This window comes from Neltuma alba, unplaced genomic scaffold (genome assembly GCF_004799145.2).
Source record: "Neltuma alba isolate B1F8T4 unplaced genomic scaffold, ASM479914v2 tig00012743_pilon, whole genome shotgun sequence".
In the NCBI taxonomy this organism is placed as follows: domain Eukaryota; kingdom Viridiplantae; phylum Streptophyta; class Magnoliopsida; order Fabales; family Fabaceae; genus Neltuma; species Neltuma alba.
The window spans coordinates 22,235-46,727 of record NW_021637159.1 but is presented as its reverse complement, the minus strand read 5'-3'; the positions used below and the strand labels follow the sequence as shown (position 1 = coordinate 46,727).

At 36.1% G+C, this 24,493-nt stretch overlaps 3 protein-coding genes across 4 annotated transcripts; 2 read left to right on the top strand and 1 right to left on the bottom strand.

Moving 5' to 3' along the window:
- The first annotated feature begins 7,799 nt into the window (after positions 1 to 7,799).
- On the top strand, positions 7,800 to 14,186 carry LOC114730522 (histone-lysine N-methyltransferase family member SUVH9-like). Its single transcript, XM_028917603.1, has 2 exons — positions 7,800 to 10,140; positions 13,727 to 14,186. The coding sequence occupies exon 1, from the start codon at positions 8,013 to 8,015 to the stop codon at positions 10,071 to 10,073; it is 2,061 nt and encodes a 686-aa protein (XP_028773436.1). The 5' UTR covers positions 7,800 to 8,012; the 3' UTR covers positions 10,074 to 10,140; positions 13,727 to 14,186.
- A 794-nt stretch (positions 14,187 to 14,980) lies between these two features.
- LOC114730523 (glutamyl-tRNA(Gln) amidotransferase subunit B, chloroplastic/mitochondrial) lies at positions 14,981 to 20,080 on the top strand. Of its 2 annotated transcripts, XM_028917606.1 has the most exons (9): positions 14,981 to 15,888; positions 16,169 to 16,378; positions 16,965 to 17,105; positions 17,215 to 17,418; positions 17,655 to 17,852; positions 18,488 to 18,556; positions 19,327 to 19,443; positions 19,574 to 19,688; positions 19,779 to 20,080. In XM_028917606.1, exons 1-8 carry the CDS (start codon positions 15,259 to 15,261, stop codon positions 19,652 to 19,654), a joined length of 1,650 nt encoding a protein of 549 aa, XP_028773439.1. In that variant the 5' UTR covers positions 14,981 to 15,258; the 3' UTR covers positions 19,655 to 19,688; positions 19,779 to 20,080. The 2 variants fall into 2 exon arrangements, with proteins under 2 accessions (XP_028773439.1, XP_028773438.1); XM_028917605.1 differs by having other exon boundaries at positions 14,982 to 15,888; positions 19,574 to 20,080.
- Positions 20,081 to 20,336: 256 nt separating this feature from the next.
- On the bottom strand, positions 20,337 to 24,027 carry LOC114730504 (uncharacterized). The gene is made up of 8 exons (XM_028917587.1): positions 23,102 to 24,027; positions 22,677 to 22,977; positions 22,270 to 22,339; positions 21,947 to 22,002; positions 21,732 to 21,807; positions 21,507 to 21,543; positions 20,908 to 21,022; positions 20,337 to 20,814 (listed from the first exon to the last, which is right to left on the bottom strand). Exons 2-8 carry the CDS (start codon positions 22,958 to 22,960, stop codon positions 20,589 to 20,591), a joined length of 864 nt encoding a protein of 287 aa, XP_028773420.1. The 5' UTR covers positions 22,961 to 22,977; positions 23,102 to 24,027; the 3' UTR covers positions 20,337 to 20,588.
- Positions 24,028 to 24,493: the final 466 nt, after the last annotated feature.

The window sequence follows — 24,493 nt, the reverse complement described above, 5'->3', positions numbered from 1 at the left end:
CTAGAGATAGTAATAAATAAGCATTGTTTTTCTAAAATATTCCCGTTAATCAATATATTGGTTAGAACTACTATTATTACAAGAACTATTTTAAGATGAATAAATATGAGAGACAAAATGGATTAAGATTTTATAATTAAAACCAAAATAAAAGTTAAATAAGCTGTTATATTAAAAAATAGCTATTAGAGAAACTGAGAGAGCCTCCCGATGATAATTGTCTATCGAAATTTTTATGTTATGAAAAATGTAAATGTGAATTGTGCATGGAAGAAATCATCAGATAAATACAGAATTAGTCTGTTAATATATATATTTTGATGCATAGTCTGTTAATGTATGTTATTCATACAAATTTCATAAAAAAAACAAATAAACTTAACATGATATGTTAGAAAATTTACTGGCACCGTTACGTTATTTATTTTATTATTCACTAATTTTAGCAGCTTTGTATTTTCCAGCGTATTATATTGTTGTTCAACAATTCATTAAACTCTGCACAGCTGTAGCATACGCCAACTAGTTCTGTGTGACGTGTGAGAGAGAAATTACAGGAGACACTGACGTTTTGAACATTCGAGGATATATAGTTTTGAAGTGATACAAGGATAAGCTATTTTGATTAATTAAGATTTAATAAAATAATGACATTCTCCGATAATAATAGTACAGCATGAATCACATCAGCTCGTGAAGTATACTATGAAATGACTCAATTGATCATTTTAAAGTTGAACCCAGCCAGTGGAAACAACTTCTTTTTTTTTTAATGTCAACTTGTCATCATGAAATTAAGGATAATATTAAAAATTAAGATGCATATTGGCATCAACTTGGGCCTTTCTAAGTTTTTGATACATTGGGCCTTACCACACTCTTTATTTCGACATTGGGCTTAAGTGTGCTCTGTGGGGGTGGGCCCATTGGGCTTAGCCCAACAAGTAGAGCACACCTTCATTCCGCTCTCAGTGGACACAGACACAGTTTCGAAGAACATGCTTCTCAAGCCCGAGATATGTTTTTTAAGAGTTTTTGTCCGACGAGCCAGCTTGACATTTCAAAATATTCTAAATAACCATCCCTACAGAAGGAACAGAGCAATAATGATTTTGCTTGAGCATTATTGGGCACTTAATTTTAATGATTGGATGGCAAAGAAAAAGATTAATTTTAATGATTATCATATAAGAACGTACTACCCCTTGTCCTTAATATAAGACCATATTTGACTTTTATTTTTGTCCTAAATATAAGATCCCAGTTAACTTTGTCTCTCATATTTATACTTTTTTTTTCCAAAGTAGTCCTTCTAACAATAATAGTTATAGTCAATACACTTGATTAGTAAGGATATTTTAGGAAATATAATACCTATTTAGAACAAATAACTAACTCAACTTATTTCTTTAATCTCCTTAAATTACTCAACTGGCTCTTATAATTAGGACCGGAGGCAGTATAATATTATAAAATCACCTCGTCTATGAAAATATATAATATTTTACCCTTACGGTCTGCTGTGAAGCTCATTTCAAGTAGCAAATGCACAATACGTGGTCCCCCCCAAAAAAAAAGGTGCACATTAAAAACAGTGCTGTGCATAAAATAATTTCACCGAGTAAGAAGATCAACAATAAACTAAGCAACTTTTGTTCAGTAAAATTGGTTTGTTATTGTTTTAAAGAGCTCGACGTAATTATGCGGGACACGTTTTGTCTCGCCTCATTTAAAAATATATTTTTTGAAGTGATTATGAGGATTTTCAAACAACTCGTTCTCATAAATACGATGCAAATTTGGCCCAAATAAAAATAGTTAATACAATAATGCAGAAAAGTAAGGCGAAAAATGACTCGTTCAGTTTAGACAATGAATGACACCAACTTCTTTTTATTTAGAAGCGAGGTGCCTTGTCTTGAGCATGCTGTCATGGAGAAATGCACCACATAGGTTATATTAACTGTGAGCGATAACATGCTTATCGTATGTATTTTGATCGTACTGTTAAGAAATAATAAGTGGTGGTGTCTTTCTTTATATATATATATATATATTCATTCGTTTTAAATATAAGACCTGTTTTATAGTATAATTATAGGGTTAAGGTGCATCCAGCACCCCTAAGTATTTTGCCAGGTGCACCCAGTGGCCTAAAGTAATTTATGGGTGCAATTTTGCCCTCAAAGTAATTAAAATAGTGCACCGGTATCCCATGCTAACAGATCTGTTAGTTTGACCGTTAAATTAATGAGTCAGCACAAGTTTGACCAAAATCTGACATGACATGTCTAATAAGCAGGTGATGTGGAAATTTTTCAGGGTTAACGTGCATCCAGCACCCCCAAGTATTTTTCCAAGTGCACCTAGTGGCCTAAAGTAATTTATGGTGCAATTTTGCCCTCAAAGTAATTAAAATGGTGCACCGATATCCCATGCTAACAGATCTGTTACTTTAACTGTGAAATTGATGAGTCAGCACAAGTTTGACTAAAATAATCTGACCTAGCATGTCTAATAAGCAGGTGACATGACTTTTTTTGTTAATTCCATTGTTTTGTCTGAATATTACTCCTCTAGTCTTATTTATAAAACACTTCCAACATGTTTCACACAGACCAAGGAAAACCCTAAATTTCATTAACTCTCATTTAAATTTTAATAACTTTCCAACTTTATCCCTATTTAATATACATTATACCTCATATAAACAAAGTCAGTACAATAATAAATGAGGAGTAAATTTGTACATCCATACAAAAAATTTCTCTCAGTGCCTTATAAATAGGACCAAAAAATATCTTTTCTCTCTACATTATAAATAGGACTAGAGGAGTATCTCTGAAAAAATTTCTTACTCTGAAAAAAATTCCAAGAGCCAAAGAGAGCATTTACTGAACAGAGAAGACAAAGCAGTGGCAGAGGAAAAAAATTCCACATCACCTGCTTATTAGACATGTCAGGTCAGATTATTTTGGTCAAACTTGTACTGACTAATCAATTTCACAGTCAAAGTAAGAGATCTATTATCATAGGATACCGGTGCACCATTTTAATTACTTTGAGGGTAAAATTGCACCATAAATTACTTTAGGCCACTGGGTGCACCTGGAAAAATACTTGGGGGTGCTGGATGCACCTTAACCCCAAAAAATTCCGCATCACCTGTTTATTAGACATGCCACGTCAGATTTTCTAGTCAAACTTATACTGACTCATCAATTTAACGGTCAAACTAACAGATCTGTTAGCATGGGAACCGGTGCACCATTTTAATTACTTTGAGGGCAAAATTGCACCATAATTACTTTAGGCCACTGGGTGCACCTGACAAAATACTTGGGGGTGCCGGGTGCACCTTAACCCTAAATTATACTATAAAATAATTTTATATTTAAAACCGGAAGAGAAAAAGTATAAAAGAAGGTTGTGATCACTAGAGCTGGTAATATGGGTTGAGCTCACTGGCTCAACCCGCCAACTCACCAAAAAGTGACGAGTGGGGTTGATGAAAACCAGGCTCATTTTAAAACGGATTTTTTGAGCCCGTAACTGTCAAGATCGAACCCGCAGCAGGCTAACCCACAGGGTTGGCGGGCCGGCCTATTTTGTTTATTATTTATTTTTAAAATTTTTTTTCCTCCCTCAAATATAATTATGTTCACTTCTTGGTCTTTTATCTCATTCTTATTATTAAAATTACTATAATATAGTATATCTCTTACTTTGTATTATGAATTTTACTTATGACAAAGTTAGTTGAGCAAAAAGAAAGTGATTCTATTTATGAAGTTTAACCAAATAATTTCACATCTTCATATCATTCTTCAAATTATGTCAACATTGAATGGCAGCTCATGGTTAAGCATTTAATAGTGATTTGTAACATTGTGTTTATATTATTATTAATTTAGATTTGTTAGGTTTTAATTTGGGATGTATGTTTAATCATTTAGAATAATGTGTCATGTATGCTTATAGTAGTATTTTGGAATGTTTAGAATTTAGAATTTCATATTTTATTTATGATAATTTATATATGCATATTTTATTTTGGATGTTTAAGAATTAAAATAAAACTTATTAAAAGAAAACAAAAGGCACCAAAAAAAAAGTGACAGGTTGGCGGGTCTAACCCGCCAACTCACCCTGACGGGTTGGGTTGGAAAAAATATTAACCCGTTAAAAATCGGTCTTTCTAGGACTAGTCTGTTAGTCTTTGAACCCGTCACGAGCCAACCCATAACCAATAGGTTGGTCCGTATTACCGGCTCTAGTAATCGCGGAATGTTTAGGATTTAGAATGCAAGAAATGAGTTGACAAAAAACAATGCAAGAAATGAGGGAACCGACATCGATTAGAGTGATGTGACAAGCCATGATGCCATATTTATGTTTTATACGTGGAGCAACATCTAAAATATGCTCAGCAATTCGTCACTTTAACCAACACTCTAACCTCCTTTAATCTGAATAGTTTAAATTGAATTTTCACAGTTTAGATTTTTTTTATTTTTGTTTGTTTAAAATAATTTTTTTCTCAAAAGGTATTTTTCTATTTCAAAAATAAATAATTAAAATTTTAAACCTGGACGTTTCAAATATAATAAGTTTAGAATGCTTATTATCTTGTTGAACACCCAAGTTAGTTCTTACTGCACATTTTTATTTCCCTTTTTGTTGTCGAAGTTGATTCTCTATTTATGTTTTGAGAGCTGTTTAGGTAGAAGTTAAATCATAGTTTTAAAAGTACTTTTATAGTATATAAAGTAAATATATAGAAAAGTTTGTCTTATTTCAAATCTAATAAATTTAAGGTGCTTCCAAACGCTACCTAGATTATACAAAGGCAATTTGCTTTGCCACTAGATGCCTTGATATTGAATACTCAATAGCTATTTAGTCAAGGTTTACACTTTACAGGGCATAATATAAATATGTAATAAAATTAAGTATCTATTAAGGGGACTCCAAATGGTCACTTAAGAATTCAATTGATCCTATCACGGCTGCTGCATGGGGATTGGCAAGTCATGCTTTTGCCATGTTCGTGGAGAATCTATTTCCCTTCCAACCTCTTAATTAAAAAGTATTTGGTTACAAACAAAACTACAGTTTCAAAAGTATTTTTATAGTATACGGAATAAATATGTAGAGAAGTTTGTCTTGATTTATAAAAAAATACTTCTGAAAAGTAATTATGAGCCTATCCAAACACTCTCTTAAACTTCCTCATCAGATTGGATTTATGTAAATTTTTATATCCCTGATTATATTATACTTCTTTGAACATCGGGACTTGGTCTTTTTTCGTTGTACTCACTTTTTGGGGGGGTTCTTGGTCTAGCTCTTCAATTCGTACTTAAGTTCTGGGTAATGAAATGCTTCTTTATGTTTTTATTATAAAATCTCATTTGTAAACTATAAATAATGTTTTATAATTAGGATCGGAAGTAATATATTTCTAACATCATTTGGTCAAATAGAAGGAATATTACGTGTCCGTGTTTATTTCAAAATAAGTGACCTATTAATAATTTAGTGCTTGTCTAGTTTAAATTATTTAAACCGGTTTTGTGCTTTTTAAAATAAATATACAAGAAAATTTTTATTTCCTAAAACCTAAGAGTGTTTATATAAGTAACTCTAGATAATAATTTATGCACCCTCAAGGTGTAGCTTATAAAAAAGAAAATAAAAACGTGTGGCTTATAAAAAAGAACTGAGAGAGTGTCAAATAACAAACTTAACCAATTTTCTAAAATTTTGTAAATTAGTTAACTATATGGCTTGATCATACTTTCTATTTAGTGTCTATTTATGATAGCAGTGAAAATTCTCTATAAATACATTTTACGTAAATTGAGACAACACTCTTCTCACATACTTACCTCGTATTTTGTAAATCACTATTGAAAAATTATTTATAAGTTACTCATAAACTATTCCAAATGAGTTTTTAGAATAGGTGGTAGTTGGAGCGCATTTCTTCTTACCCTTTTAAACAGATAAAACTAAATGTAATCAAATAGGCGTTACATATGTTTTTCTGCGAATTAAAAAAATAAAGCAATCACAAAATTTCCAAATAACGTGCCTCGTTATCAATTTAAATTTTACTTTTATTTTCTTATTGTATTAACTGATGTTCTAATTGCTTATAAGTATGTTTTTGCCAGTAATTGTTTATAAATATAAACCATACAAAGCCTACAATAACAAAATCATAGCATTTTTTTTGACAAATATTAAAACATGGCTATTCGTTAATCTGAGCACATAAATAAATGTTTAGGTTTTGATCATGGGTTGCTATAGATTCTATTAAATATACCGGTTGATTTGTTAAAGGCTATAATCTACTTTCACAATCATAAACTATAACTACATTTATGTTGGCAAAAAAAAAAGTATAATTACATTTATATTTCAAATAAAGCTTTACATGTGTCTTTGAATAAATATAATATCATAATATATTTAAATTAAATAATGACTTTTACAAATTAAATGCGAGGGTGCCAACGTGTTAAAAATAATAAATATGTAAAAAATATGATTTCTTTTCTAAAAATACCATCAATTACGAAAAAGGCAGGCGGAAAAAGCATGATGCAAAAAAAGAACGAAACAGATGCATAATCAATTAAGAGTAAAAATGGAAAAAATACATTAGAGGTTTATATATCTCAAAATCAGCTTATAAAAAGAAATATACTTATTTAAAAAATTGTAACTTGCATAAAAAGAAGCAGTGAGAGAAATACCCTTTTGTCAGTTATTTATCTCTATTTATTTGTCTTTATCTAAAATTTTATTTTATTTCTAAATACATGTCATATTGCAAATTTTAAAATATAATCATTACTTGTCTGCCATGACAACCTAATAAGTAGAGGATATTAAATATAGGCAAGGACAAAGTTTCCTGGAAAAATTGTGGGACAAAAAAACTGAAAAAACAAAAATAATTATCTTACAGTGCATTTACTTTGCTATTTTCTTAACATGCGTGATTTTTCAGGATAAAGAAATAGGAATGGAGGAAATGCAATGATATCTTTTACACAATTGGAGTATAAAAACTGCTTGGAATAAGTAATTTTGCCATTCACTTTGAGTTTAGAAATAAACCATACTCTTTATGATTTGCAAGTAATATTTCTCATTACTCTATTTACTTATATTATAATAGTAAATTTAATAAAAAGTTATATTATTCATAATTTGTGAATGACATAAATGGTATGCATTCATTAGGAAAAATAAAAACTATCTTCCATTCTGAAAAAAAAACACAATCTATATTTTTTTTTTAAATGGTAGAATTGGATGAAAAAATAAATTTAGATGGTATTTGGATGGAATCAAAACTATAATTTTAAAAGTACTTTTACAATATACAAAATAAGTATTTAGAGAAAGTTTTTTCAATTTGTGAAAAAATCTTTTTAAAAAACATTTTTCATGTTATTCAAACACCCTTCTGTTACAGTTCAAAAAATAGTGCATGATGTGCAGTTCAGTTGCGATTGCAGGTTGTAACAATGGTGGCGGACGAATCCATAAAATTGGGAAGGGAAGGGCGCGAGAAATTTCCCAGGAAGCAGAGAACTATTCCCCGCAGCGAGGGAAGATTCAAAAAGCCAAAAAGTAAAGTCAGTTCAAAATTTAAGCAAACTTTGCTCCAAAACCAAATTTTCATTTTCCTTTTTAAGTAAAGTGAGAAAAAATCCAAAAAGGGACGAAAAATATAAAATGCCAAGAGACAAGATCGAGGGAGAGAGAGCCCCTGGCTTCTTGAAGTACAGTTTTATTACAGGTACTGTGTCTTGAGGAGGACAAAGTGCTTTCTCCCTCTTTCTCTCTCCTGAATTTTCATGTTTCACTCTCTCTATTTTGTCTTTGGATGATTCTGTGCTCGATTCTAGACATCTGTTCCCTTCTTTCTAAATTTTGAACTCGCTTTCATGTCTTAAACCCTAAACACCTTCATTTTCCTCGGCAAAGCCATGGATTCTCTTATACCATTTCAAGACCTCAATGACTTACCCGACCCATCCGCCTGTATGCCCAGCGGCAGCACCAACCCCATCAATGCCGGTGCTGGTGCGACTACTCCCACCGTTATGTTGGTCCCGAAATTGGAACCGAAGCTCGAGCCGTTGGATGAGCCATGTCTGAACCATCATCCCCAGGAACCCCAAGAAGTGGAGCGGACCATGTTTTCGAATCATGCCTTGGACGGGCTCTCTCCGTCTCAGCGCAGTAATTTCTGTGATAATAACCTCGCCTCCGTTGACAACCGAGGCGCATCGACGGAACAGGACAACCTGTATGCGGAGTTCTATCGATTTTCTGAGCAGTTTAGGACTATGTTAGCTGAGAGGTTTAACGCCAAGGGAGATGCCAATGCTTTAGGTCCAGATTCGCGGGCAATTGTTCCAGTGCCACAGGAAAACCAGGTTCCTCCGGTGGTCGTTACTCCGCGGCGGATCCCGCGAGTGAAGGAGCTGGTGAGGGTCAATGATCTTCGAATTGAAGATGACCGGTATTTCCGCAACATTACTAGAAGGACCAGGATGATTTACGATTCGTTGCGTGTTTTGGCAGCGGTGGAGGAGGAGAAGAAATTCGATTTTTCTGGCGCTAAACGGATGCGAGGTGATTTGAGGGCTGCCTCGTTGATGAGGGATCGTGGATTGTGGCTTAATCGTGATAAGCGGATAGTGGGAGCGATCCCAGGGATTTACATTGGCGATTTGTTCTTTTTTAGGATGGAACTCGTCGTGGTTGGGTTGCACGGTCAACCACAAGCTGGAATTGACTATCTTCCTTCTAGCCAGAGCACAAATGGGGAGCCAATAGCTACCAGTGTGATAGTTTCTGGCGGATACGAGGATGACGAAGACGGTGGCGATGTGATAATCTACACGGGTCATGGAGGCCAAGCTAAGAATCATTCAAGGCAAGTTGTTCACCAGAAGTTAGAAGGAGGAAATCGTGCCATGGAAAGAAGCATGCATTATGGAATTGAAGTGCGTGTGATTCGAGGGTTCAAATATGATGGAAGCGTTTCCAGTAAAATTTACGTTTATGATGGCTTGTATAGAATTGTTCAATGCTGGTTTGATGTGGGTAAATCTGGATTTGGGGTTTACAAGTATAAACTTGTTAGAATTGAGGGCCAACCTGAAATGGGTAGTGCTATTCTCAGACTTGCTCAGGCTCTTAGGACTCGTCCTTTGTCTGTCAAGCCAATGGCTTATCTCAGTCTTGATATTTCTAACCAAAAGGAGAAGGTTCCTGTTCGTCTTTTTAACGACATAGATAGGGATCATGAGCCTTTGCGTTATGAATATCTTTCCCGGACTAATTTTCCACCATTTGTATTTCATCAAACTGGGAATGCTACCGGTTGTGACTGCGTTGATGGGTGTGCTGATAACTGCTTTTGTGCTATGAAAAACGGCGGCCAATTCCCTTATAATCTAAATGGGATTCTTGTGAGAGGGAAGCCTGTAATTTTTGAATGTGGCCCTTTCTGTCGTTGTCCTCCACATTGCCGAAATCGGGTTACCCAGCATGGGCCAAAAAATAGATTGGAAGTGTTTCGGTCAAGGGAAACAGGTTGGGGAGTGAGGTCATTGGACCTTATTCATGCGGGTGCTTTTATCTGTGAATATGCAGGGGTTGTTCTGACTATGGAGCAAGCACAGATTTTGTCAATGAATGGAGATTCATTGATATATCCGAGTCGGTTTTCTAATAGGCAAGCCTCAGAATGGGGTGATTTATCTCAAATATACTCTGATTATGTGCGTCCATCTTATCCATCAATTCCACCTTTAGATTTTGCGATGGATGTGTCCACAATGAGGAATCTTGCTTGCTATATGAGCCACAGTTCAATACCTAATGTGTCGGTTCAGTTTGTGCTGTATGATCACAATAATTTGATGTTTCCTCACCTTATGCTATTTGCATTGGAGAACATCCCTCCAATGAGGGAGCTCAGCCTTGATTATGGAGTGGCTGATGAATGGACTGGAAAGCTTTCTATATGTAACTGAGTGATTTTGGAAGACTCATACTCCTTATAAAATGTTGAAGCTGAATTTTGGGCATGATACACTTGAGGTAAAGCCAAGTTCCATATATTTTATTTGTTTCTACAGTTATCCTTTTTCCATTTGTCCAAAGCATTATCTTTTAACTATATAGTTATTTCTTATTAATTACATCATTCCCTGTAAACTATCATATATGGATAGCTTTAGGAAAGTTACCTTACTGTCTTCTGTCATCTTAGCAGTTAATTTTGTTGGCTTTTCAAAATGATCAAGTATCATGACTGCTCTTATATATTAGCCCCTTTTGTAGTATTTGCTGGTTATAGCAGTCCCAATCTGCTGGTTTGTGTATCAATTTTCTCCATTTATACTTCATGTGAAATTTTGTGTTGCATATCTGAAGATTCCCTTCCACATCTTAATATGTATTGAGTACGAAATGAACCAATCACCCAAAAAAAGAAGTATGAAATGAACCGCTCTCTTTAAGACAGTATTACTTTGATACTGAAAATGATGATTCCCTTCGTTCCAAATTTCCTCTTCATCCTGATTCTAACATAATTTAGAAGAAGTTTATTCAACCGTTTGAACTTGCTTCTCTGTTAGTTGTTGTGGAAATAGGTTTTAACTTGGTTTGTTCTCTATAAAGTAAAAGCAAAATCAAATGATAAGGTTACTAGCTCTGCATTGCAAAAGGTTATTTAGAACTAGCAAATGACAAACAATCCATCTTGATGACGTAACATGTGAATCTATTTTGCATTCTAATGCACCACTTGAGGTTATAAATACATTACATGTAGCAAGTATTCAATGTTCTTTGTCTTTCTCATGGTTATGCTATATCAGTCTGAAAAAAAGAATGCACATAAATCTCTAACATGGCCGCCAATTTGAGAATTTTGAACGGGGCGTATCACCTTTGATTGGATCAATTTTAAAGTAGTAATGAACTCATGATAGGATATGAAAAGAGCTTTTACTGGATTTCCGAAAACCTGGTCGGTCTGTTTCTAATGCTAAAGCCAGTTTTCAGGATTGATTGAATCATGCATGTAACCTACTCACGGTCTGAATGACTAAACTGGCTAATCTAGTCTGCTGTTGAAAATATTGATTGAAATACTTATGAATAGAGCGGCAGCAATCAGAAGGCGTAAAAACTATTCTATCTTGTAATAAAAATAACGGCAAAGAAACACCTTCTGATTTATCTTCAATGCCCTCGATCAGTGTTCACTGGGAAACTGCATATATTGCGCATTTTGCTAAGACAACGAAGCACATCTAGTTCCTGCCATAATCTTGAAAGCTTTTCCTGGGAAGCTGCTACAAAGTGAAAGAATGTATCTTATTTTTTGGATAGAAAGGCAAGCTGAAAGGCTTGAAGATTTTTTTTTTTAAAGAACATATCTTATGCTGAGCCAAAAACCTAATTAGGCAGATACGTATTTTTGTTCCCTTGGGGTTCGGCTCCTTCAAATTCTTATTGGCATTTCGGAACCACAGTATTTGTGGATAACTATTGATTAGAGTGGATGCTTATCGGTTGCTCAACCACATTTTATTATGATCTATAATATGACTTCTTACCAGAAACTAGAATACAGAGAGGCTCATACTCTAGATTGCTTGGTCATAAAGGTTTTAAGTTATCTAGTGAAGACCACGGAAATCATAATCCAACGCTCATGAACGGCAATCCATTGTACATTATATGTGGTATGTGCATGATGCACTTTAGAAGATCCTTTTCCATCTTACTGATATATAATTTAAATTAATTAAATGGAGTCTCGGTTATATATGTTTGAGCTAAGGCTCAAATAACAGCATGAGACATGCTACAGATAATTTGGTAATATTTACTCATTTATACAGATGATGTATAATTGACCTCTTGCAATTATGTGTTTGATGTGCGCCTTCTGTCTAGAGCTTGCCTGCAATTACTACTGTTTTATATACACTCTGTGACTAGTGATCTCTTGTATTCCTTATGTGTATTTGTAGCCATAAAATGGGCTTATGCTATAATAGGCACCAACCCACAACACATTGCCACATAACATAGCTACCAGGCTTTTCTGACATCGTCCTTCTATGACGCCTGGCCTGTTAAAAGAACTTCAATTCTCATCCCATCACGCGCCATATCCTGTTTGATCTCCTTTATAACCATAGAAAGTTTTACTTATAAATCCTGTTGAAACTTCTCCCATATGACTATATGTGTGACTTCTTGATTATCACGCGCCATATCCTCATTGGAAGGATTATCCAATCCAAGTTCATTCAGAAGTTATTGAGCCCTTATAAGTTCACATATTGTTTGGTTCATAACCTGCTATTCAAATTTTGCACTATATTTGGCAATTATAGTTTGCTTTTCTCTTACTAGTCAAAAGATTTCTACTAATAGAAACACAGTAACATATGCTTGACTTCCTATCATCTAGAGATTTGGCCTAATGAACATCTGTGAAGGATTAAACTCTCATGTGGCCATGGTTGCGATGCAACATTACTTTTCCTGGGGATTTATTTGAGTACTGCAGTCCTTCACTAAGCGAATCTGTGTCTCCTACGGGTGGTTGGTATAGAAATAAACTGGCTACTATACTAATTTGGAAAGTATTGTCTGGTGAATGACTCAAACCCTGGTGATTATTTATAACCATAAACTGGGCTAACGTCAGGATAGGCTCAACCCGCAAGATGTTAATGCATGGCTTAACTTCCACACTATTCTAATGCTTGGCAAACTTCATGTTAGCATCTGGTAAGGCCTATCATTATCACCTTATCTGATTCTTTGACTTGAAATGCTGCAAGTTCTTATCAGAGGCACTCTAACAAGCAGTTGCTTTTCAACATTTGCTGGCCAAATGGACTGTACAAAATAATAGTTGCCGGGTCGCAAAACTACTTTTCCTTCTACTTTTCTTTAATCTATTATAATTTAATATGATATATCTTGTTGGCATTTTATTCCCTGGATACTTGAACTATATGCAATTATTGTTCCAGCTTTTGCAATTTTGCCATCAATGTTGCATTCTAAAATAATCCGATGGTCAGTAGTGACAACGAAAGTATATCTTAGCTTACAAATTTTATCGATTATCTTGTATTCTCTGCCACTTGAACTGCGTTGAAACTTATGAAATAAATAGTTTTAGAATAGTATTAGTCTTCTTTATGTAGTTACACTACAGCAAGTCCCTTATTGGTTGTATCACAAGCATGACATCTTTCTTATGGATTTACACGGTAACAAAAAATATGTTTACAAATGTTGTGGTTGAGCTGTAAGAAGCCAGTACTGAAACTTACTGTTAGTTCTCGACTTCTTGTGACGGTCTGTCTTTCCTTTCCTTTGTTTTATTTTTCCTGAACGGCAAGCATGATGGCCAAGCTAATTACAAATGTTGCTTATTCATATTACTATGAAGAATGTCACTACCAATGTGTCTGTGCAACTGACCTGGTTCTTTCTGTTGTTCTTTACCCACATCTGCCTTTGATTTACATGGAACGGGCTTTCATCGCTATGAGTTATTAAGGCCAATCATAATCTGAAAATTACTGTCCTGGTATATTAAATAATAGAGTATAAGCTGACTTTTATGTGTATTCATATGCTGCAGAAATCCAAGAGGTTTCAGCTTCTTCATTTTACCTGGGAGTGTTTGCCCTGATGCTACATGAACTCTTATCAGGGAATCAAATGATTGTCTTGCACTCTTATATATGCTGTCTCTCACACTCGTTGGCGTGGTGCATTTATCTTCTGTATGGTGGAAAATAAATAGGAAATCAGGGTGCTCTGTCTGCTGAGCTCTTCTCTAAATCAGTCCTCAATTACTGATGATGTCAATTGTGTATCCTGTGCTGCTTGGCGAATGGCGAAGCATTTGCAGGTCTTGTCACTGCCAAGTGTGAGAATGTAACTCAGCTGCATCGACTTTTTTTGTGTATATAATGGTACTTGTACAGCAATGATATTCATGATTGGCTTTTGCTTGAAGTTTAATTGCTTTCCTTAACGTTAGGGACGAGTGAAGAGAATTACTGCTTTGTAAAACAGCAGATTCTATGAGAACTCCACTTCCAAGAGTATTTTATTTAACAATATGCCTGTAAATAAAGGAAAAAGGATTATAATTTCACTTGTAAACTGACCATGTGTTTTATTTCAGCAAATTGCTCATGATCATTAAAACACGCACCCGAAATTCATATTTTTAATGATTCAAATTAGAATTGGAGCCAAATATTAAATATGTACAATGATTCATATTTAATTATTAAAGAACTAATTTTCATGGCAAAAAAAAAGATATATTTTTTAAGTTTTAAATTTTCGAAGAAACTTTAATAAAAATTAAAGAAGGGAATATCACAGAGAATTCCCACCAAATATATTGCCCTAGTGGCAGAGCAGGGTAAAGGTTATATCCCCAGGCCAATTTGGCCTTCTTCCCAATGGGGGCTAAAAAAGGGCAAGAATTCCTCCTCCCCAATTCTCTTTTCCCTATGATTTAAAAAAAAAAAAAAAAACAAAGAGAGAGACTCTCCATTCCTTCACTCTCCGATTTCTCTGTGCTTCTAATGATTTAACCGTCACATTCGACTTCACAATCTCGCTATCTCTGGTGGTCATGCTCGTCTTGGGTTCCTGAAGCTTTCGCTGAATCAGAGTTTGCCACTTCTTTCAGGTAATCATAGGTTGTAGCCTTCAATTTCTGCCCTAATCATACTTTCCACCTTCTCTTCTTTTTCCCTACGCCATCGACATCTCCAAAGCTGCAAAACTAATTGAGATTTCTTTCGCATTCCGTTCGAAGTTTGTGGGCTCATTGTCTTCTGCTTCGGGTTGTAGAAGGATAGAAAACGGCTCTTAAGCAGCGTTTTTAAAATTTTTCATCCCATGAAAAGACGGCGTCGTTTCCAGCAGACGGGTTAAAAACCGGTAGCCCGCCTAACCCAACGGATTATCCGGGTTGAATATCATATTTTTTTGGGATATGTCGTGTCGTCTGATCCTAAAGGTCCATCACAATTGGGCGTTGGGCAGAATACGACCACGCCACACCCAAGAATCGTTCGGATATCTGTTGAGGAGACAGGCACTCTCAGTAGTGAGCTCCTTCAAGCTCGCTCATCTTTTCGAACATAAATGGCGTCCACAGTTTTTAGAGGCTTTCAAGCGAACCCCTTTCTGCTATATCCAGTATCACTACTCGGGAGAAAAAATGGGGCCATGTACTGCACAATGAAAAGCACACAATCCCAAACTGCCACACAGGAAAAGCAATCCTCCCAAGCCAATGTTTCGCCATCTAGTACCCAATCCAAAAAATTGAACAAAATCGCAGAAAACTTTGAAGCAATCATTGGTATAGAAACCCATGTTCAGCTTTCCACTCTAACCAAAGCTTTTTGTGGCTGCCCTTACAATTATGGGTCTTCACCTAATACCTCTGTCTGTCCGATTTGTATGGGCTTGCCTGGTGCTTTGCCTGTTTTGAACTCCAAGGTCATAGAGTTTGCTGTGAAATTGGGTCTTGCTCTTAATTGCAAGTTGTCTCTGAACTCCAAGTTTGATAGGAAGCAATATTTCTACCCAGATCTTCCAAAAGGGTATCAAATTTCTCAGTTTGATGTGCCAATTGCTACCGGTGGTTACATTGATGTGGATCTTCCAGTGGAGTATGGTGGTGGCCACAGGAAATTTGGCATTACCAGAGTTCACATGGAAGAGGATGCAGGGAAGCTGCTACATGCAGAAAATGGTAGCTACTCTCAGGTAACCGCTCTATCCCCTTCACTTGATTTTCTATCCTAAACGTTGCACTGACTGATTCAGTTTCTTGTTTAACATGCTTTAATATGTATATATGGTTCTGAGTTATATCCTTTTTACTTATAATCAATTTCAAATGCCCTTCGATATTAATATAACTTGGGCAACCCGCACTGTTCATCGTATTTGAACAAATTTTTGTTTTGGATTCATGGTCTTCAAAAATTGTGGAGGCCTTAAATAGTCGTTATTCACGGCATAATTTTGTGGTTTATCATGACAGGTTGATTTAAATCGGGCAGGGGTACCATTGCTTGAGATAGTTTCTGAACCTGATATGAGGAACGGTATTGAAGCGGCAGAGTATGCGGCGGAATTACAGAGACTGGTTCGGTATTTGGGAGTGAGCAATGGCAATATGCAAGAAGGTTCTCTTCGTTGTGATGTGAATGTCTCAGTTCGACCCATTGGGCAATCTCGCTTTGGGACAAAGGTATCCCTGGGAGGTTTATTGATGTTGATAATAAAATTGCATGAATACTTTGTTCATGCTTTGAAATTACGTAGATCTTGTCCCTACTCTAAATATTATTCGAGGATCTGTGTTTACGTTGAGCTATCTCTGTGCAGTCTTCAGGCTGAAAAATATTAATGATATAATGACAATGGAACTCACATTATTCTCTGCCGCTCCTTCTGATTAATTTACCGAGGCTCCGATATTTCTTACCTGGATATAACATTTTAAGGGTGGTGACAGGAAGGTATTATCTGAAATAATTAATCTTGTCAGCATTTGCGCCAGGACAGCTGTTGACATCATTTAATTGGCGACTTTCATTACCTGAAAGAATAAAATGCAGAGCATTTTTACAAATCAAGCATGTAGACGAGCAAAATGACATATCTTTACGTATTGAAAAAAATTGTATGTAAAATGGCTTGATCCTTGTTTTTTCATTATGGTGAAGTATTTAAAATGACTTGACTTCTTGTTTTTTCCCCCTCGTGACAATGCAATATGAAATAGTACAATCTTTTACAGATTTAGCAGCTGATATTATAAATTTTATTGACAGGTTGAAATTAAAAATTTGAATTCATTTTCATCAGTGAGTAGAGCCATCGATTTTGAAATTTCAAGGCAGGTGCAACTTCATAATCAAGGTCAGCAAGATCAGATTGCACAGGAAACTCGTCTTTGGGAAGAAGGCGCTCAGGCTAGTACTAAATTGTGATATTATTGTGGTTTTTTAGTGTAGCAGGTAAAAAATAGTATTCACTTCCTGCATTCTTATTTACGTAAAGAAATTTTGTTATTCTGTTTAGAGAACAGTTACAATGAGGAAAAAGGAAGGGCTGTCTGATTATCGATATTTTCCAGAACCAGATCTTCCTGCAGTCTTCCTTTCCAAAGAATATGTTGATGATATTCGCAATTCCTTACCTGAGCTTCCAGAAATAAAGCGTAGAAGATATGAGAATATGGGCTTAAGCATGCAAGATGTTCTTTTCCTTGCTAATGATAAAAATGTGAGTACTTCGTTGTTTCTAAAAGCTATGGTTGGGTTTCTTTATCTGATCATGTTCTCTCTCTCTCTCTCTCTAATTCTATATAGGAATCTATAAATATTAATTTGCTTTTTATGAATCTTCAGTTATTATACCAAACTTTGCATTTAAGGGAGTGAATATAAAGTTAACTTGCTGCTGGAAAGTATTTTCACTTATGATTGGCATGTTTTTTGTTTTCTGGACGGATTTATCAGATTGCAGAGTTTTTCGATGCTACCCTTGCCAAAGGTGCTGATGTAAAGCTGGCTGCCAATTGGATTATGGGCGATATTGCCGCCTTCATGAAAAATGAAAAGTTGACTATAAATGAAATTAAGCTTACACCTGAAGAGCTGTCCGAGTTGATAGCTTCCATTCAAGGTGGAGTTATCAGTGGCAAGATTGGGAAGGAGGTATATTTTATTTGTAACTTGTCGATAGTGCATATTTAAGATCCCAGCTTTACTAATTCTTGCACACCATATTTTATCACTTTGCCTAGATCTCATTAACTCATCTAACGGCTATTGACATTAAGGCTTTCATCAGACACACACACGGATCCACATATTTTCCCTTATTAAATTTCAGAGAATTAAAATAGTGTAATAGTTAATTTTGTTTGTATGTCTGGGATAAGGACCAACTCAGCTTAGTCACAGAGAATCGGATTGACAGACAAGGATGTCCAATATGCGGCATTTATTTTGTAAAATATGTTGATCTGTGTAGTTCAATTTTCACGGTGCGCCATTTCTTGCCGTTAAACTTTTATATTCTGTTTCACTTCTTTTTTTCTCCCTGTTCTCACATGTTGAATAGACTTAGGATACAAACATCAGATTCTTTTTCTTTCTTTCTTTCTTTTTTAATAGTTTGATTGACTTGGCTCAATGTGTAATAATCTGTATTTACTATGTTGCAGCGAATGTAGAAGGAAGTAAGATGTTTAGATACTTTAAGCTATGTCCTATTTATTTATTTATTCATTTTGTAATATTTGTACATGCTGCATGTTTACAACTCTTGCCTTGTGATGTGTTTGTAGATATTATTCGAGCTGCTAGCCAAGGGTGGAACCGTTAAGGGGCTGATAAAAGAAAAGGATTTGGTTCAGGTAAGTTGCAGAATATGTTATAGGACTCCCGTGTGTCATTCATTTTCGTTACTTTCATTTTATTGTTGTTCAAAGAGAACCGCAAAATGTGGAATTTTAATTGAGTTGGGGTGGAAATTGGTTTCTTAAAAGCTAGTGAACTTTACTTTGAATATTCCCAGTAGATGCTTACTCTGAATTAAGCAGAGGAAGACATGCATGTATATGAAAAACCTTAAGTCCTATAGATTCTATTTTCTGAAATTATCTCCCCTATAGAGTTCCATGGCCCCGTGAATTCACGAGGTTTCTACCAGCAATTCATTCCGCCACATCTTAAGAGAGGATTACATTTACGTGCTCTTTGTGGGTTTCTGCAAATCGCCTTTTTGGTTTGTATTTGGAAGGTTCTCCTGAGTTAGCTCAGGCTGTCTCCTTTGTACTTAGCTTGTGTGGGGAGTACTGCTTTCTTGTCCATTGTACCTTTCAGTAATTTTCTCGCTTATTGATATGCCAGCTGTAGTCACAATAGAAGAAACTTGGGTGATGCATAAAGAAGCATATAACAGTTGTTGTAGCCATAAACTACTTCAGTTGATCAGTGTGTTTCTGGGAGAAAATTTGTTGATATTTTGATTAGATTCAATGATTTCATTTTCAACCGTAGTTGGCCCCAGTTACAATTTTCAGTTCGAGCTTGATTTTTTCCATTTCTGTGATGGTGAAGATCCATGAATGAAGTTGTATTCCTAGAAAATGTGAGCCCATGCTTGTGAATTTGGAAATAACAGATAACAGATCCTGCTGAGATTGAAAAAATGGTGGACCAAGTGCTTGCGGAGAATCCAAAGCAGCTAGAACAATATCGTGGAGGCAAAACTAAGCTACAAGGTTTTTTTGCTGGCCAGGTATTCACTTGTGGAGTTCGAAGCCCCTTTTCGTTTATTTTCTTCCCTTTTCTTTTATTTTTTAAAAATGTTTTGCCCATCTGTTTCTGTTTTTCGGATATTTGTAACTACAAATGTCTTCGAATAACAGGTTATGAAATTATCTAAAGGGAAGGCAAATCCAGGGCTCCTTAACAAGGTCCTCTTGGAGAAGTTGAACTCAACGAGCTGATGCTAATGGATTGCTGTTTGCACACTTAATTTTGGCACTTAGCTTGATTGAAATATTGTCTTCTCATTTTCTTAGAACGGGCTGCTAGCTTTGCGGAGTATATAACCTTGCATCCTCCGGTCAGGGATAAATAGGTAGGCGATGCATTCATGCTGGGCAAGTTAGTGACCGTGGCAGCCTAAATAGAGCCGTGAGAACGATTTGCTTGGACTAAATAGAGCCTTCAGATGCTTTTTATTATGCTTGTTATTATTTTCAGAATGCAAGGTGTCGTCCGAAATCTCTGCGCTTTTTCGCCGTCCTTCGTTTTCCTGCGAGTGATTATTTGTATGTGTGTTTTGTAATGCTATTGTTCATATACCTAACTTTGCCTTGTTATTTAGTAGCTGAATAAAGCCAAAAATTGAAAGGGGTTGATTATCTAAATGATCTAGGAATCCTCGTTTGAAATTTATTGTTATGTTCAAATAAAATATAATTAAATAAATATATATATTCTTTAATTGAAAGTAAAAACTTAAAAATAAGATCTCTTATTGGGATAAATACCCAAATTTAACACCCGACACTGTTTCCAAGAGGATACGTATATGTACCGGGCTAAAAAACTTAAGAAGATGAGATAAAGACATTTTTTTATAAGAAATTGAGACCTTTTTCCATTGCTTAAAGCTCAATGATGTATTTAAATAGGTGATTGTATATTCAAAACAATAATATAGTTGCAAAGATTTCAAGTTTCATGGTTGATGACTTGATGTGAGAAAATCAATATAAAAATTATTCTTTGGCCAAACCAAAAAAAAAAAAAAAATCTCTCAACAAGTGGGGAACCTTTATATTCTGCATATTCTAAAGCCCTCTTTAGCTAAATTAAAATTCCCTGAACCAAAAAAACCACGAGAAAAATTTTAAAAAATAAGTATAATGAGACCTAAAGTTCATCGTGCATTAAAACCTCTGCATTATGAACCCGAGTATCCCTAACTTGGAGATTCATATCATCAGCAACAGCTGGGGGTCTCAAATCCACTTGCCCCACCAAACCAGCCTTCACGGCTTCAGTAACCTTTCTCTGCAATTTAAGCAGTCCAATCCGCTTGGAAACAACATACAGCACAGCAAGGGAGAACAAGAAAAAGCCAACCCCAAGTATGATCCTGTCCAAATATGTCTTGTGTGATAAGCGAATCACCATGAGACCAAACGAAGGGGTATGCAGAAAAAATCACGTTCACTTTTACTTCCCATACCTGTCCATGACATCTTGACGTTGCATTGTAGAAAGCAGATTTCGTGTTCTCATCAACAAAGAGCGTTGCCCTTTGTATTCACTTTCAGCCTTCTTTAATACTCCCGTTGATTCGTCTGTATATTTTAAACAGTCATTCCAGATAAAAAGCATGCGACACAGTTAGTTCACATTGCTCCAAACTTCTTTCTTGAAACAATTTTATGGTCATAATTCCAGATTCCAAATGTCTGCAAGAGGTTTGACATCAATCTTGTTCGATAACACACGCATATGATATATAGAATCACCACTCTTCATAAGGTAATTTGCAAACCCTAAGAGTTTCTATTCTTAATTTTTCCTATTGTGAAAAAAATCTTCAAGGTTATTGATTAAAATGATATCTGTAAGCAGTTCACAAAGGCAGCCTCACTGAACCCAAGCAATATTTAGAAGGCCTGATTTTGTTTTTTAGTAAAGGGAAATGGGAGTAAAGAAATAAGAGCTTAAGGTTTACTGATGAAGACCTAAGCGATCATGAGGATCTAACCGTTTATGTATGAAATTAACATTTTCATGAAATATAGCAAGGGAGGCAGAGAGTGGAGAAATACATACCAACTGTCATAAGTGTGCTAGTGCTTCTCTCAACCTCCTGCATAAATATAGTGAGTATGTTCATCTATTTTGTCATGAAGAGGCTATGATCAAGCAGAGTTCTATAAACAACAACAGAATGCTCTCACAAATTAAAAGAAAAACCAAGATAGGATATAACATTTAAAGAGGATGAGTTTACTTTGATTATGATAAATGACAAACGAGAGATACCAAGCCACTGACCTGAACCATCAACTGGCGAGTTCGGCGGAGGCTTTCTGTGATGCTCTCCGCAGCAGATGTCATCCCAACTTTTGTTCTGGAAGTTAAACAATTAGACAACTTAAATATTCATCATGGTCTTCTAGCTAATTGAATTTTTCAGTAGAAGGAGATACAAGATACAAAAACAAGCAAGCACATGTTGACACCAGCCGAATATTACACCCACAACTTACTGTAAGTTGCGTCTGCGAACGGTGGATTCTCCTCCACCACCTAGAAGTAGCTCTCTCTGCATCATGCAGAAACAGAACAAGTTACACAAATCCATCCAGAGAACTACAAAATAACACAAGTAATCATGACAATGAACAGATTGTACAACGAAATTATCATTATTCACTATCCACCCATAGCGCGTGGAGTGCTGGTTGATAAGATAATTAGCTGATTATATTTTAATGTAGCATAAAGAATATAATAATTTGAACAACTCATTTAAGAGAGAAAGATGCTCGCGAAATGAACAGAAAAATGCCAAGGTTATCGAGTCAATTGCCTCCTCTTGGGCAGCTTTCCTCATATTTTCCTTTGCTTGCAGATTCGCATTCCTCAGACTTAATCGCAAACTGTAACAAAACAATCAGATATTATGAAGGAAATCACAAGATCATGACTCATATAATTCAACTCATGACTTACAACGTAAATCAGAGCTTGTGATTTTAGCAAGACTCAGTAACAGTATTAACTAGCAGCAGTTACAAGAGAAAGCATCGTAAGAAAAATAAGTGATTCCGTTGGCTCCCCGATACTGACCATAGAGAAGACAGCCTTGGGATGGGAGGCCAAGGAGCAAATTTTCATTTGTTTTCAATGAAAGCTAGAAGTAAACAGATATTGCACTAAGATCCCCAACATGGACACAGCACTTATGAAAGAAACAAGTGAATAAAAAAAAAAAACCTCTGGCTTTGGGTTTTCCAGGATTCAAGCACCGTGCTAGCAGATTCGACCTCTTCGTCAGTGGGCAACTGTGGAGCAAGAAGATCAAGCCTGAACTGCAAGGAAGAAAGCAATGCCAATCCATCCTGAGCGATCCCATTGAGCCTGGGAAGCGAATTTTTCTCCTCGGATCTCCCTGGTTTCCCATATTCTCCAATTGCCTTTATATGCTCTTGCGTTTTACTGTACGTCTCGTACCATTCCCTCTTTACCTTCTCAACCTCTTGCACAACCTCGTCCATCATGAGACCTGATGCTGATTCTGACGAAAAACCAAAAAAGAAAGGGGTTTGCTACATTTTCTGGGAAACAAAAAAGGATAGGTGTCGAGAATTACATAATTGAGATGGGAAAGATGACGGTGAGTGACAGCATCCAAGAATCACCTTAGAAGAAGATGGTTTCAAGGTAATCTGAAACTTGAAATTCATTTATCTGAGATAGCTCCACGAAAGACGACCATGACGGAGAGGGATGATCCCGACGTCCGGATACAATGAGGCAGGGGATCTGCGAAGTTATGTAAAGCAAACGGATGTGAACCGTTGGATCGATGAAGTCGCTGGGATTACGCCACGTGTCCTCCGAAGGTGATGCTTCGCTGAGCTATGACTGGTACAGTGCTGGGTGCTGGCATCTTCAAAGTCGATAACTTCACATGGTGGTGGGCATGGTTGAAGACAAATTGACACAGACGCTGTATGGAGAGATGAATAGAAATTGTGGTGGAAGCCGAGGGGAAATGGATTTGTGGACGTGTGGAATTGAAGGTGGAGATGAATAGATGATTTTCGGTGAAGGAATCCGTGGATGAATGAATTAAATGGAGAATCCAGATATCTCAAGGTCCTGGGTTTTTGGAGGAATCAAATATACAAACCACAGAGTGGAAGAGATGGAAGAAGGGAAGAGAGCTGCTGGTGAAATGGCTGGTAAGAGGAAAAAGCCGAATGGAGGATTAATTCATGGGAAATGACGGCGTATGAGCGGATTGCGGGGTCGGTGTACTGGAGTGAAGTGAATGGGATGAGAGAATCCCAGGGGAGAAGAGAATGAAGGAAAACGGTGACGACTGACGAGTCAAGACTGAGAATGAATTGCGTCGCAAACATTAATTTCTTCTTTCTTTATGCTTGGCACTTAAATTAATCCCCAAGTCTTCCGAAGAAAGATTCAGAATAACTGAAATACACTAGGAAGTAAGTACAAAATTTTTCAATTACCTGAAGCACAAGCAAGCACAACTAAACTTCAATTAGCCAAAATTAAATGCCAAAATAAAACATTTAATCATGTGAAAATAATTGAAAAATTTCAAGGACGAAGCGCCGCTGTGGAAGATAGGCGTGGTGGTGTTCCCCCTGTAGGTTGGTGGCGCTCCTCCGTACAACTCCGCTTTCGCTCTGCCCTGCGGCCGCCCGCAGTTTTCGCGAGAGCTTCTAGAATTGTGCAATTAGGGAAGACGAAACGGGATTGGAGATGGCGAAAGCGAAAACGGAATCCTCAATGACGGCGAAGAACGTGTTCCTAGAGGAACCAAAACCGGAGCCAAACAAGTGTGATGGATTGGACGAGTATGAATGGGAAAATCTATCAAAACCCCTGTTTGATCCACTGGATGGACGAGTCAACGAAGGATTTAAGTCTCATTCTCTGTTATCACCGTTAATGGCGATGCTTAGCTTATCTGCGACCGCAGAGAAGTTCATTGAGACACTAACTAGCTGTTTTTTTGTTAAAAAAACGCAAAATTGAGTGCACGGAATGGGTCACAACAT

Excerpts from the sequence above, each read along its gene's own strand:
- LOC114730523 (XM_028917606.1), top strand. The coding sequence starts at position 15,259 with ATGGCGTCCACAGTTTTTAGAGGCTTTCAAGCGAACCCCTTTCTGCTA. Across the intron at positions 15,889-16,168 it reads AAAATGGTAGCTACTCTCAG|GTTGATTTAAATCGGGCAGG; the intron begins GTAACCGCTCTA and ends TTATCATGACAG. Across the intron at positions 16,379-16,964 it reads AATCTCGCTTTGGGACAAAG|GTTGAAATTAAAAATTTGAA; the intron begins GTATCCCTGGGA and ends TTTTATTGACAG.
- LOC114730522 (XM_028917603.1), top strand. The coding sequence starts at position 8,013 with ATGGATTCTCTTATACCATTTCAAGACCTCAATGACTTACCCGACCCA.
- LOC114730504 (XM_028917587.1), bottom strand. The coding sequence starts at position 22,960 with ATGATGGACGAGGTTGTGCAAGAGGTTGAGAAGGTAAAGAGGGAATGG. Across the intron at positions 21,023-21,506 it reads TAGCACACTTATGACAGTTG|ACGAATCAACGGGAGTATTA; the intron begins GTATGTATTTCT and ends TAAAATATACAG. Across the intron at positions 20,815-20,907 it reads CGTCAAGATGTCATGGACAG|GATCATACTTGGGGTTGGCT; the intron begins GTATGGGAAGTA and ends ATATTTGGACAG.